This window comes from Bubalus kerabau, chromosome 15 (assembly GCF_029407905.1).
Source record: "Bubalus kerabau isolate K-KA32 ecotype Philippines breed swamp buffalo chromosome 15, PCC_UOA_SB_1v2, whole genome shotgun sequence".
NCBI lineage: Eukaryota > Metazoa > Chordata > Mammalia > Artiodactyla > Bovidae > Bubalus > Bubalus kerabau.
Genome location: NC_073638.1, coordinates 44,552,927 through 44,567,153, shown reverse-complemented (window position 1 = coordinate 44,567,153; position 14,227 = coordinate 44,552,927). Strand labels below are relative to the sequence as shown.

The following is a 14,227-nucleotide window of genomic DNA, read 5'->3' as shown; positions in this document are numbered from 1 at the left end:
TTTTTTTTTTTTTTTTGGACTCCCAAATCACTGCAGATGGTGATTGCAACCATGAAATTAAAAGACGCTTACTCCTTGGAAGAAAAGTTATGACCAACCTAGACAGCATATTAAAAAGCAGAAACATTACATTGCCAACAAAGGTCCGTCTAGTCAAGGCTATGGTTTTTCCAGTGGTCATGTATGGATGTGAGAGTTGGACTGTGAAGAAAGCAGAGCACCAAAGAATTGATGCCTTTGAACTGTGGTGTTGGAGAAGACTCTTGAGAGTCCCTTGGACTGCAAGGAGATCCAACCAGTCCGTCCTAAAGGAGATCAGTCCTGGGTGTTCATTGGAAGGACTGATGTTGAAGCTGAAACTCCAATACTTTGGCCACCTCATGTGAAGAGTTGACTCGTTGGAAAAGACCCTAATGCTGGGAAGGATTGGGGGCAGGAGGAGAAGGGGACGACAGAGGATGAGATGGCTGGATGGCATCACCGACTCGATGGACATGGGTTTCGGTAGACTCCAGGAGTTGGTGATGGACAGGGAGGCCTGGCGTGCTGCAATTCATGGGGTTGCAAAGAGTCGGACATGACTGAGAACTGAACTGAACTGAAAGTGGTATTATTATAAGGCTTTGATTTTATAATTTTTATGAACTTATAATTATTATTTTATAATATCATATTTTAAAAACTGATGCTCAGAAAGGATAAATAACTTAACAAAAACATACATACATCTAGAAAGTGGCAGATCCAACATTTGGAACTATTTTTTTTTTTGCTTTCACTGAGTAAATCACTCTGATTTTCACATCAGTGATATTTTATGTATATTCAACTAGCAACAGTGAGAACAAGTAATTTACATTTATTATTTCTAGGCCATCAAGAATGTTCTACCATCTCTGGTATGGTTTTGACATGCTTATAAAGTTATTTTGTTACATTTTATTTTCTCGCAGGTGAAATTCATTCTGAGGCATTATTTCCACCTGGGGGAGCCCTGATATATATCTGTTTTATTGTATCTGTCCACATACTGCTGTGAAAAAGACACACTAAAAGCAGGAAGAGCTGGTTGATCTTTCTAAGCATGTAGCCACCTCAGGTATATCTGACTTAATGTGTTCTCTGCCAGTCACTTCCTACATGGTAACCATGTCCCAGATGTCATTGGACAGTGCAGGCTATTGTCAAGTGTAGCACACCAACCCAATCTCAAAGCTGTGTGGATTTACTTACATAAATTCAGTCTTTTCCTGGCAGTTCAGTTCAATTCAGTCACTCAGTGGTGTCCGACTCTTTGCAACCCCATGGACTGCAGCACGCCAGGCCTCCCTGCTGCTGCTGCTGCTACTGCTAAGTCGCTCAGTTGTGTCCGACTCTGTGCGACCCCATAGATGGCAGCCCATCAGGCTTCCCTGTCCCTGGGATTCTCCAGGCAAGAATACTGGAGTGGGTTGCCATTTCCTTGTCCAATGCATGAAAGTGAAGTCGCTCAGTCGTGTCTGACTCTTAGCAACCCCATGGACTACAGCCTACCAGGCTCCTCTGTCCAGGCAAGAGTACTGGAGTGGGGTGCCATTGGCTTCTCCGCCAGGCCTCCCTGTCCATCACCAACTCCTTGAGTTTACCCAAACTCATGTCCATTGAGTTGGTGATGCTATCCAACCATATCATTCTCTGTCATCCCCTTCTCCTCTCACCTTCAATCTTTCCCAGCATCAGGGTCTTTTCCAACGAGTCAGTTCTTCACATCAGGTGCCAAAGTATGGGAGTTTCAGCTTCAACATCAGTCTTCCCAATGAACACTCAGGACTGATCTCCTTCAGGACAGACTGGTTGGATCTCCTTGAAGTCCAAGGGACTTTCAAAAGTCTTCTCTAACACCACAGTTCAAAAGCATCAATTTTCTGTGCTCAGCTTTCTTTATAGTCCAACTCTCACATCCATACATGACTACTGGAAAAACCATAGCTTTGACTAGATGGACTTTTGTTGGCAAAGTAATGTCTCTGCTTTTTAATATGCTGTCTAGGTTGGTCATAACTTTCCTTCCAAGAAGTAAGCGTCTTTTAATTTCTTGGCTGCAGTCACCATCTGCAGTGATTTGGGAGCCCAAAAAAATAAAGTCTGACACTGTTTCCACTGTTTTCCTGCCTATTTGCCATGAAGTGATGAGACTGGATGCCATGATCTTAGTTTTCTGAATGCTGAGCTTTAAGCCAACTTTTTCACTCTCCTCTTTCACTTTCATCAAGAGGGTCTTTAGTTCTTCTTCACTTTCTAACATAAGGGTGGTGTCATCTGCACATCTGAGGTTATTGATATTTCTCCCGGCAATCTTGATTCCAGCTTGTGCTTCATCCAGCCCAGTGTTTCTCATGATGTACTCTGCATATAAGTTAAATAAGCAGGGTGACAATATATAGCCTTGACGTACTCCTTTTCCTCTTTGGAACCAGTCTGTTGTCCTATGTCCAGTTCTAACTGTTGCTTCCTGACCTGCATACAGATTTCTCAAGAGGCAGGTCAGGTGGTCTGGTATTCCCATCTCTTTCAGAATTTTCCACAGTTTATTGTGATCCACACAAAGGCTTTGGAATAGTCAATAAAGCAGATATAGATATTTTTCTGGAACTCTCTTGCATTTTTGATGACCCAGCAGATGCTGACAATTTGATCTCTGGTTCCTCTGCCTTTTCTAAAACCAGCTTGAACATCTGGAAGTTCACAGTTCACGTATTGCTGAAGCCTGGCTTGGAGAATTTTGAGCATGAGAGATGAGTGCAATTGTGTGGTAGTTTGAACATTCTATGGCATTGCCTTTCTTTGGGATTGGAATGAAAACACCTTTTCCAGTCGTGTGGCCACTGCTGAGTTTTCCAAATTTGCTGGCATATTGAGTGCAGCTCTTTCACGGCATCAGCTTTTAGGATTTGAAACAGCTCAACTGGAATTCCATCACCTCCACTAGCTTTGTTCGTAGTGATGCTTTCTAAGGCCCACTTGACTTCATATTCCAGGATGTCTGGACCTAGGTGAGTGATCACACCATCGTGATCATCTAGGTTGTGAAGATCTTTTTTGTACAGTTCTTCTGTGTATTCTTGCCACCTCTTCTTAATATCTTCTGCTTCTGTTAGGTCCATACCATTTCTGTCCTTTATCAAGCCCATCTTTGCATGAAATGTTCCCTTGGTATCTCTAATTTTCTTGAAGAGATCTCTAGTCTTTCCCATTCTATTGTTTTCCTCTATTTCTTTGCACTGATCATTGAGAAAGGCTTTCTTATCTCTCCTTGCTATTCTTTCGAACTCTGCATTCAAATGGGTATATCTTTCCCTTTCTCCTTTGTTTTTCGCTTCTCTTCTTTTCACAGCTATTTGTAAGGCCTCCCCAGACAGCCATTTTGCTTTTTTGCATTTCTTTTTCCTGGGGATGGTCTTGATCCCTGTCTCCTGTACAATGTCACAAACCTCCATCCCTAGTTCATTAGGCACTCTATCAGATCTAGTCCCTTAAATCTATTTTTCACTTCCACTGTATAATTGTAAGGGATTTGATATAGGTCATACCTGAATGCTCTAGTGGTTTTCCCTACTTTCTTCAGTTTAATCTGAATTTGGCAATAAAAAGTTCATGATCTGAGCCACAGTCAGCTCTTGGTCTTGTTTTTGCTGTCTGTATAGAGCTTTTCCATCTTTGGCTGCAAAGAATATAATCAATCTGATTTCGGTGTTGACCATCTGGTGATGTCCATGTGTAGAGTCTTCTCTTGTGTTGTTGGAAGAAGGTGTTTGCTATAACCAGTCCATTCTCTTGGCAAAACTCTATGAGCCTTTGCCCTGCTTCATTCTGTACTCCAAGGCCAAATTTACCTGTTACTCCAGGTGTTTGTTGAGTTCCTACTTTTGCATTCCAGTCCCCTATAATGAAAAGGACATCTTTTTTGGGTGTTAGTTTCCTGGCAACCCTTTCCCAAATACTCCCAAGTATACCAAGAAGCATTCACATTTTAACCTACTACAGATCCTCACAAGTTTGTGAGTTGTATACAGAGGCCTCTTTCCTTTGAGTCCCAGGGAAGGCAAGGAGAGGTGGCAGTGGATTTCAGAGGTAATTGGAGCTACAGTAGCTGATACCTTACTCCACCTGGCTCATGGCCACTGCCTGTTCTGCCACGACCCTCCTCCGAATGGGGCAGCCAGATTGAGCAAATAATAGCACAGGATGACCAGTCTGAATCTGAGGTTCAGATTGCTAAGTCACTTCAGTTGTGTCCGACTCTGTGCGACCCCATAGACGGCAGCCCACCAGGCTCCGCCATCCCTGGGATTCTCCAGGCAAGAACACTGGAGTGGGTTGCCATTTCCTTCTCCAATGCATGAAAGTGAAAAGTGAAAGTGAAGTCGCTCAGTCGTGTCCGACTCCTAGTGACCCCATGGACTGCAGCCTACCAGGCTCCTCCATCCATGGGATTTTCCAGGCAAGAGTACTGGAGTGGGGGCCATTGCCTTCACGACAACTAATTTTTCAATGTATGTCCCATGAAAAAAAAAAATATTCATTGTCCATCTTAAATTCAAATTTAACTAGACATCTTATATTTTGTCTGATTCACTTTCCATGTGCCACTCTCAAACTCCACTCTTTCAGAAAGGACCCGAGAGCTGTTTCCTGGTTCTTTACTTTTGACCATAGCCTTTTCTTTCTCATGGCTCACACCTCCCACCCCACAAAGGGAAGCTAAGTAAGGAGATGAGGAGAGCAGCCAAGAGACTAGAGAAAGACCCAGAGCCTCCTTTTAAGAGACCCATTTCCTTTTAAGAGCACACCAAAATCAGATTTCTCCGGTAGCTCAGTGGTAAAGAATGCACTTGACAATGCAGGGGACACGGGTTTGATCCCTGGTCTGAGAGAATCCCACATACTGAGGAACAATTAAGCCCATGCACCACAACCACTGAGCCTGTGTTCCAGAGCCCAGGAGCCACAACTACAGAAGCTTGAGCACTCTGGAGCCTACGCTCAGCAACAAGAGAAACCACCATAATGAGAAGCCTGCGCACCACGGCTAGAGAGTAGTGACTGCTTGTCACAACTAGAGAAAAGCCCATGCAGCAACAAAGACCCAGCATAGCCAAAAATAAATGAATAAATAAAAGGTTTTTTTTTAATATTCATTAAAAAAAAAAAAAGAGCACACCAAAATCACAACTATCTGCAGAATAACCGTCAGTGAAAAAGACTGGGACCTACCAGAAAAGATCTTCCACAGCTACCAGCATAAAGAAGAAATGAGACCAAGACCCATGGTGGGAGGGACCACCCCCAGGGGGGAAACCCACAAACTGGAGAATAATTGTATCCCAGAGGCCTTCCCACAGGAGCAAAAGTTCTGAGCCCCAGCATCAGGTTCCCCAATCTAGAAGGTCCAGCACTGGGAAGACGAGCCCTCAGGGTATTTGGCTTTGAAGGCCAGCAGGGCTAAATTGCAGGAGCCCCTCAGGACTAGGGGAAATAGAGACTCCACTCCACAAATTTCACACACTCTGGGACCCAGGGCAAGGGCAGTAATTGATAAGAGCCTGGGCCAGACCTACTTGCAGGTCTTGGACAGTCTCCTGGAGAGGCACTTGCAGCTCACCCTGGGGACGTAGACGCCAGCAGCACCCATATTTAGGAGCTCATTCTACGCTGAAGGAGGAGCTGACAGGCGGTCGCCATTGTGTGGGCTCCTTTCTCCAGCATTTAGGGCCAAGACCTGGCCCCACCTAATAGTCTGGAGGCACCAGTGTTGGATGCCTCAGGCCAAACAACTAACTGGGCAGGGACACAGCCCCAGCCTTCTGCAGACAGGGGCCTAAAGACCTCCTAAGCCCACTGCCACTCTGCCCACCGGAGGGCCAAGACCTAACTCCACCCACCAGTAGCCAGGCACGGGCCCCTCCCACCAGGAAGCCTGCGCAGACCTCTAGACTGGCCTTATCCACCAGAGGGCAGACACCAGAATGTAGGCCAGACCCTCCCCACTAGCAGGGCAACGCAAACTTCAGGACACTCCAGATCCCATCAAATGAATCAATCCTAAAGGAAATCAACCCTGAATACTCATTGGAAGGACTGATGCTGAAGCGCCAATACTTTGGCCACCTGACACAAAGAGCTGAATCATTGGAAAAGGCCCTGATGCTGGGGGAAATAGAAGGCAAAAGGAGAAGAGGGTGGCAGAGGATGAGATGGTTAGATAGCATCATTGACTCAGTGGACATGAATCTGAGGAAACTCCAGGAGATGGTGGAGGACAGAGGAGCCTGGCATGCTGCAGTCCATGGGGTTGCAAAGAGTTGGATATGACTTAGCAACTGAACAACAGCTGTGTTCAGTTGACGCCATACACAACTGTGTCAGGAGCCACCTCCCCATCTCCACATACAGTCTAAAATGGGCCCTCAGATCCCTATGCCCTGCCACCAGACTCCAGGAACAAGCTCTGCCTGCCAGTAGTCTGGCACTAATCCCAGGTCCTGGTTTCACCTGCCAGTGGGTGGGCAGCAGCCCCAGAGTCTTCAAGACCCTGACTCTGCCCACCAGTGAGCCAGCACTAGCCCGGGGGCCTCTGAGGGTTCCACAACCTGACACCTCTTATCAGGCCCTGCTTAACAGCAGCCAGCAGCATTCCCACGAGGCAGAGTCTGACAACCAACCAGACTAGAGGCCAGCCTAGCCTTTGTCTGTGGTCAGTATGTAGACGCTTTATCAGTGTACAGTATGATATATTGTCTGCTCAGCATTCTTTCCTTAGGGGATCCACTTTTCCATTCCCTATGTTTCAGGAGGTGCTGGTCCTTTCTTACTCAGCCCTTCAAATGTGACCTAGGCCATGAGAGTCACCCAAGTCAGAGTTCATTGTCCAGACCAAAGAGATTGCTCAAGGCTTGACACCTGCTCAGGGTCAGGTCAGAATCATTTTCCAACTTCCCTGCAGGAGCTATTCATAAAGACTATTCCCTCCCTATGGAATTATTGGCTGTAAGAATGGTTTAGGTTGATGCCCCTTGTGACCATCTTCTCTGACATATAAGAGCAAAAGGCAACTATAGAAAGAGCAACAGAGGGGAAAGAGAGTGGAAGCCCAGATAACATTGTTAGAAAGAGCCAGACAGACCTAACTAGAAATCAGCTTTAAAAAAAGAAAAGAAAGAAAATACTGGGTCATTTAATTTTTGCTTAATCTAATTTGATTTGAATGTGAATCCTATGTAAAATAGCATGTCTAAACTTCAGTTGGATATTACATTCATTTTTTTAAAAACAGGTCTCCTGAGAAAATAATAGCAAATGAAACTGACAAAGAATTAATCTCAAAAATATACAAGCAACTGTGGTGGATTCATTTCGATGTTTGGCAAAACTAATACAATATTGTAAAGTTTAAAAATAAAATAAAATTAAAAAAATATATATATACAAGCAACTCCTGCAGCTCAGCTCCAGAAAAATAAATGACCCAATCAAAAAATGGGCCAAAGAACTAAATAGACATTTCTCCAAAGAAGACATACAGATGGCTAACAAACACATGAAAAGATGCTCAACATCACTCATTATCAGAGAAGTGCAAATCAAAACCACAATGAGGTACCATTTCACGCCAGTCAGAATGGCTGCGATCCAAAAGCCTACAAGCAATAAATGCTGGAGAGGGTGTGGAGAAAAGGGAACACTCTTACACTGTTGGTGGGAATGCAAACTAGTACAGCCACTATGGAGAACAGTGTGGAGATTCCTTAAAAAACTGGAAATAGAACTGCCTTATGACCCAGCAATTCCACTGCTGGGCATACACACTGAGGAAACCAGAAGGGAAAGAGACACGTGTACCCCAATGTTCATCGCAGCACTGTTTATAATAGCCAGGACATGGAAGCAACCTAGATGTCCATCAGCAGACGAATGGATAATAAAGCTGTGGTACATATACACAGTGGAATATTACTCAGCCATTGAAAAGAATACATTTTAATCAGTTCTAATGAGGTGGATGAAACTGGAGCCTATTATACAGAGTGAAGTAAGGCAGAAAGAAAAACACCAATACAGTATACTACTGCATATATGGAATTTAGAAAGATGGTAACGATAATTTAGAAAGATGTATGCAAGACAGCAGAAGAGACACAGATGTATAGAACGGTCTTTTGGACTCTGTGGGAGAGGGCGAGGGTGGGATAATTTGGGAGAATGGCATTGAAACATGTATAATATCATATGTGAAACAAATCGCCAGTCCAGGATCAATGAATGATACAGGATGCTCGAGGCTGGTGCACTGGGATGACCCAGAGGGATGGTATGGGGAGGGAGGTGGGAGGGGGATTCAGGATGGGGAACACATGTACACCCGTGGCGGATTCATGTTGATGTATGGCAAAACCAATACAATATTGTAAAGTGGAAAAAAAAAAAAAAGTGAAAGAAGACTGCTAAATAACCAAGAATAAATATAAATGTGAGTTGATAAAAAAAAAAAAAAAAACAGGTCTCTTTGTTCCCATGAAAAACCAGCAACATGACTGGGCACCTGTTTTGTTGTTCCCCAAATATCTATGACTCTCAGGAGTTGGTCTGCTGAGAACATTCAAACTCTCTAGGGGCCAACACAAACTAGCCAAGTGGATTCCACTAGCCTCCTCAGTAATCCAGTACAAACTGCTCTTTAATTAAGTACATGTGCACACTTTCGGGCTTCCCAGGTGGTGCTAGTGATAAAGAACCCACCTGCCAATGCAGGAGACATAAGAGATGTGGGATCAGTCCCGCATCTGGGTCAGGAAGATCCCCTGGAGGAGGGTATGGCAACCCACTCCAGTACTCTTGCCTGGAGAATCCCACGGACAGAGGAGACTGGCGGGCTACAGTCCGTAGTGTCACAAAGAGTTGGACACGACTAAAGCAACTGGGCAAGCACACACACATGCGTGCAGTTTCTTACACAGATTCTGTATATACACACAGTCTACGTGTTCAACAGGTACGTACATAATTATCAAATGTGGAGCCACCAAACTTCCTGTGTGAAGAAGAGTTCATAATAATTAGTGTCATGGGGTCCCACATTGATCACTCAAGGCTGAGTTAACTTGGATTCATATACTGAGCATGTCCAGCAGCTTTCTGGAACTGGTCCATGTGAACTCAATTTGTGAGGAATCATAACAGCAATAAAACTGTGTGAAAGACAAAAAGAGGGGTGTCTGAGGGTCCAAGGCAGTGTCAAAATTCTCAGCTGCACTGGGGCTCTTGGCGACTGCTGAATGGGGTTAGGTTTGCGGCGCCTGAACAGTCTTTGCAGACCTCTGCTCTACACCATGGGCTGAGGTGTGGGAGACTAGAGAGCTGCCTGAGGAACCCCAGAACTTGATGGGGCCCCTGACTGAACTTCAATTTCCTCATCTGTAAAATGAGGGCTGGCTGGCTTCCCTGGTGGTCCAGGGTTAAGACTCTGCACTTCCAATTCAGGGAACATGGATTCAATCCGTAGTTGGGGAAATAAGGTCCCACATGCCAGGTGGTATAGCTCATGAATATATAAATAAATAAAATTTAAAAAAAAATAGAATGAGAGCTGGGAACTGACCACATCTACATCTAGAATTCCCTTTTTCTTCTTTTCTCTACAGAGGAAACCAAAGCAGAAAAAAGAGATTATGAGTTAGCACTTAGAACTGACTGATATTTCCAGAAAGAAAAGTCAGGTAAAGGCACCTCTGGGGATAGTCATGATATGTTATTAGCGTGGAGCTAAATCAAGTCACAGTACAGCTTCCAAGACTAAAGGTCTGTGACAAGCCTTGGCTCATTTCCAACATGGAAATTTGAGAAGTTTCTCAAAATTTGTGAAGCCACTATTTATTTAAGCTGCAATTGATCACATTACACCACAGTACAGACTGGGCACTGTGCTGGGCACTTCTGAGACCTCTCTGCCTCTCTCTATCTGCCCTTCAGCCAAGAGCAGACAACCAGCAAATTCCTAGAACCTGACATGCTTTGTAGAGAACATCATTTGCTTGCACAATGTCAAGGGCATTTCTAACTTGCTTCTCATCTGTGAAATATGAGCGTAAATAACTCCTCTTCTTGTCCTCAGAGAAACCTCTGAGGATGTGGTCAGAGTGTGGTTGTCTCAGCAAGGGCTCTGGATTCCACGAAGCCAGGGTCTGGGAGGTGATGAGAAGGGAGGACTTCGGCAGTACCGTCCTCCTCATTCAAGGGTGCAGCACGTACTCCATCAGACTGGACCTCAGCCTCTTCAACCTCTCTGTACAAGGGCCCCTGCAGATCATCATAGCCATCCAGGATGAACTGGAACCACTCCAGCTGCCTCAGAAGCTCTGTGACAGCTGCTTGATTGTCCCTAAAACACCAGAGGAGAAGCTGGTCCAGTTTGCCTTATGCCAGCAGGGCCACATATAAGGACCCACTCTACAGCTCACATATAAGATATCATCAAACCAGCCTGGGTACAGGGTGCCAGTGGTCCTAGTCCAGCACCAATTTTCCGACCAGGGTTATCTTTCCTATGCCAGCTGACCCCTGTAGCACCACTCTGGGTGGGACCTAGGAGGGCTCTTCTCATGGATCAAATAGAGCCTCCACTGCGACAGAGTCCAGCTCCAGCTCCCAGCTGGGGCAGGGAGATGAGTCTGGGCTCCCTGAGCTGGGCATGGACACTGGAAGAAGCTGGTCATGGTTGCCATTGTTGCCCCTTTCTTGACTCTCCTGTAGGTGGCGCACATGCTCTCCTGTCCATAATCTGTGCTAGACAAGTGGGGTGTTAGGTAGTGAGACGGGAATAAAAAGAGTAACGCTGGCCTCTGTCCTTTATTCTTATCTTCTGTGTTCTGCTCTGAGATTATACTTCTAGCAACATGGAGAGGGCCCACTTCAAGTATGTGTATGTGAGTGCGTGTATGTATGTGTGTCTGTGCATATATGCATGTGTGGTGTGCTTGTGCCCAGCTATATGAGTGTGCAAGGCTGTGTTCTGTTTGTGTGTGGGTGTTCGTGCAGTGTGAGTGAATCCTTGTTTCCCCACATGCTCATGAAAGTGTGCTATGGAAGTTTGTGTATTTTTGCATAGGGAAGGCATCAGTGTACATCAGCATGTATCTTTGTAAAAATATATGTATATGAAAAAGTCACTGTGTGTGTAAATGTCTGAGTGTTCATGTGAAATGTCCCCATGTGAATTGGTGAAGACAGAAAGAGGAGAAAGGAAAACTGGAGAATGGTGACTTCATAGGAGCCCATACCTAGTAAAGGTAAGCCAGGTGCTAAAGATAAACCAGCTTCTGAGCAGGAGCTCCCCAACTCCTGGTCTACAGAACCCTCCTGTCTCTGTCATAGGAGCTATCAGGCATTAAAGGAGACTGTGGAGGAAGCACTGGTTCCACAGACCCTCCTTTCTCAACCAGCACCCTAGAAGGGATGGGGTGTGTTTAGGCAACATGACTGCCCCACCCTCTAGGGGGCATCAGTCCACTGGTTCCTTGTGAGAAGCAGTCTGAGCTGCCTGTATGAGAGAAGCTGGGGAAAGGTTTGAGCCCACTGCTTGAGGCTGCTTCTTCTAGTTAGCAGAAATACCTTCACGAACACCACCCCCAACTTCTAAGCTCCTCATACTTTCCCCTCCTCTAGTATGACAACTGGAGACGGGAGGGCATTATAAGATACTCTAGTCTTTCTATTAATAAATACCTACCCTCCACCTGGCAGTGACCATGAAGCAGAATATAGATGGGCCCCAGGCTGAGGACTTGAAGTCTGTTCCCTGTGGACAGATGTGTACGTATATGCTCGGTTGCTCAGTTGAGTCCAGCTCTTGGAATATAGCAACCTCATGGACTATAGCCCACTAGGCTCCTCTGTCCATGGACATTTCCAGGCAACAGTACTAGAGTGTATTGCCATTTTCTACTCCAGGGGATCTTCGCAACCCAGGAATTGAACCCACATCCCTCCCATCTCCTGTATTGGCAGGCAGATTCTTTGCCACTGAGCTTCCTGGGAATCCCCTGTGGGCAGATACTCCAAGATAAACAAAATAGCAGGGGCAGAGAGGAGCCAAGTCCTGCCCAGATAAAAGATAAATAAAATACATATTTCTCAACTCTTGATGTCAAGGAGACTTTCCCAGCCATCCATGCACAGAAAAGCTCTTGGAGAGCTAAAAAGGGAGAGGGTGTCACCCCATAATAGATGGTGTCAAGCTTCCCACAGGCCTCTGCACTGGAATCCACCTTGGCTAAGAGTAGAGGACCCTGAGGTATACCAAATACAAACTCAGAGCCAGGCAAAATAAGATGATTGGCCAGAGGAAACCCAGAAGAAATGCCCCATATAAAATACACAGAAGCACAACTCTCTCTGACCCCATCCATGTGTGCCTATTCACACGTACTTTTTTTACTTCCTAATAAACACTTGTTTCACTATTTTCCATCTCTTTGTTGAAATTCATTTCTACAAAGCAGACAAGCCAGGGCCTTGCCAGTAGCCACTGGCCCTCATGGTCTAGTGGTTGGAATTCAGAGCTCTCATTACCGTGGCCTGGCTTCAATCTCTGGTCAGGGAACTGACATCCTGCTTCCTGTTACTGCTAACCAAGGCCACCCAAAATCAGTAAGAGCCTTCAGCTCAAGGCCACTAGGACCCTGAGGCACTGGGGCTCCCAGGCAAGGGCAGAGGGCAAGAGTGAGAGAAGGCAGGAATTATAGGCTGTGGGGAGAGGAGTCTCTGGAAATACCATGGACCAAGGAAGAGTCCCAGGGCCTCCTCTGTCCCCTGCTGCACTCGCCATCCAGGCAAACGTGGCTGAGCGCCAACAGGTTCACAACCATTGAGACCTTGAGCACCACTTTCACAGCCTCCTGGGCTCCATACATTACTTTAGAGTCAATGCAAATCCAATCTAAATTCATCTTTATGAACTTAATATAAAACCCAGACCCATTACACTCATAAATTTAAATACAAAAATCCTAAACAAAATATTAGCAATCTGAACCCAGTATTGTGTGGAAGAAGTAATATGTAGTAAACAAATTGGGTTTAGCTCAAGAATGGGAGACTGTTTTAATTTTTTTAATCTACAAATATTAATCTCATTAAAAATTAAAGAAATAAAATGTATAATCATAATGGAGCAAAAAACTATAAAATTGAAAACTATTCATAACTATTTTTAAGAAACTTTCTTAGTGAACTAGATACTGTAAAGAATTCCTTAAACTCATTAGGAATTGTAGAAATTACTTAACCTCTTTAATGGAACCTACAAAAATAGCCCCAGGAAACATTATTCAAATAGGTAAAGATTAGAAAGATTAGAAAAGATTAGAAAAAGTATTATTCCCTTTAAAATCAGGACCAAAACAGGCACAGTTGCTATCACCACTTTAATTCTATTTTTCTAGAGTCTGTAGACAGCACAATTAAAAAAGTGGGGGGAGGGAAAAGACAAAGGTATAATGATTAGGAATGAAAAAATGAAAGCTATTTTCTGCAAAGAATGATTATATGCATAGAAAACAAAAAAAATTAATAGATAAATTATTAAAAATGATAGGTGAATAGAGCTGACAGATGATTAACTGTTTCAGTTTTATGAATTAGCAATAAAAAATTAGAAAATATAGTTATAAATGCAATATCTACAAAAGCAACAAAAATATAAACAAAATATGTGTATACTATACACAAAAAAATTATAAAATCTTATAGAACCACATCAAATAAGGCCTAAATAAATTACGTACCATATTCACAAATAGGTCAACTTAATATCACAAAGTTGTCAGTTCAGCTCTAATCTTTAGAGTCAATGCAATCTAAATCCATCTAAACAAGTGGGACCTAATTAAACTTAAAAGATTTGGCACAGCAAAGGAAACTATAAGCAAGGTGAACAGACAACCCTCAGAATGGGAGAAAATAATAGCAAATGAAACAACTGACAGAGGATTAATTTCCAAAATATACAAACAGCTCATACAACTCAATACCAGAAAAACAAACAACCCAATCGAAAAGTGGGAAAAAGACCTAACTAGACATTTCTCCAAAGAAGACATACTGATGCCGAACAAACACATGAAAGATCCTCAGCATCATTCATTATTCAGTTCAATTCAGTCGCTCAGTCGTGTCCGACTCTTTGCGACCCCAT

The 14,227-nt window shown here is 44.1% G+C and overlaps 1 protein-coding gene across 1 annotated transcript; it reads right to left on the bottom strand.

The window, feature by feature from the left end:
- Positions 1–9,925: 9,925 nt before the first annotated feature.
- NLRP10 (NLR family pyrin domain containing 10) lies at positions 9,926–12,971 on the bottom strand. Its single transcript, XM_055547275.1, is given in 5 exon segments — positions 9,926–10,002; positions 10,005–10,019; positions 10,022–10,322; positions 10,324–10,414; positions 12,832–12,971. Coding segments are annotated over 5 exon segments (597 nt in total). The 5' UTR covers positions 12,945–12,971.
- Positions 12,972–14,227: the final 1,256 nt, after the last annotated feature.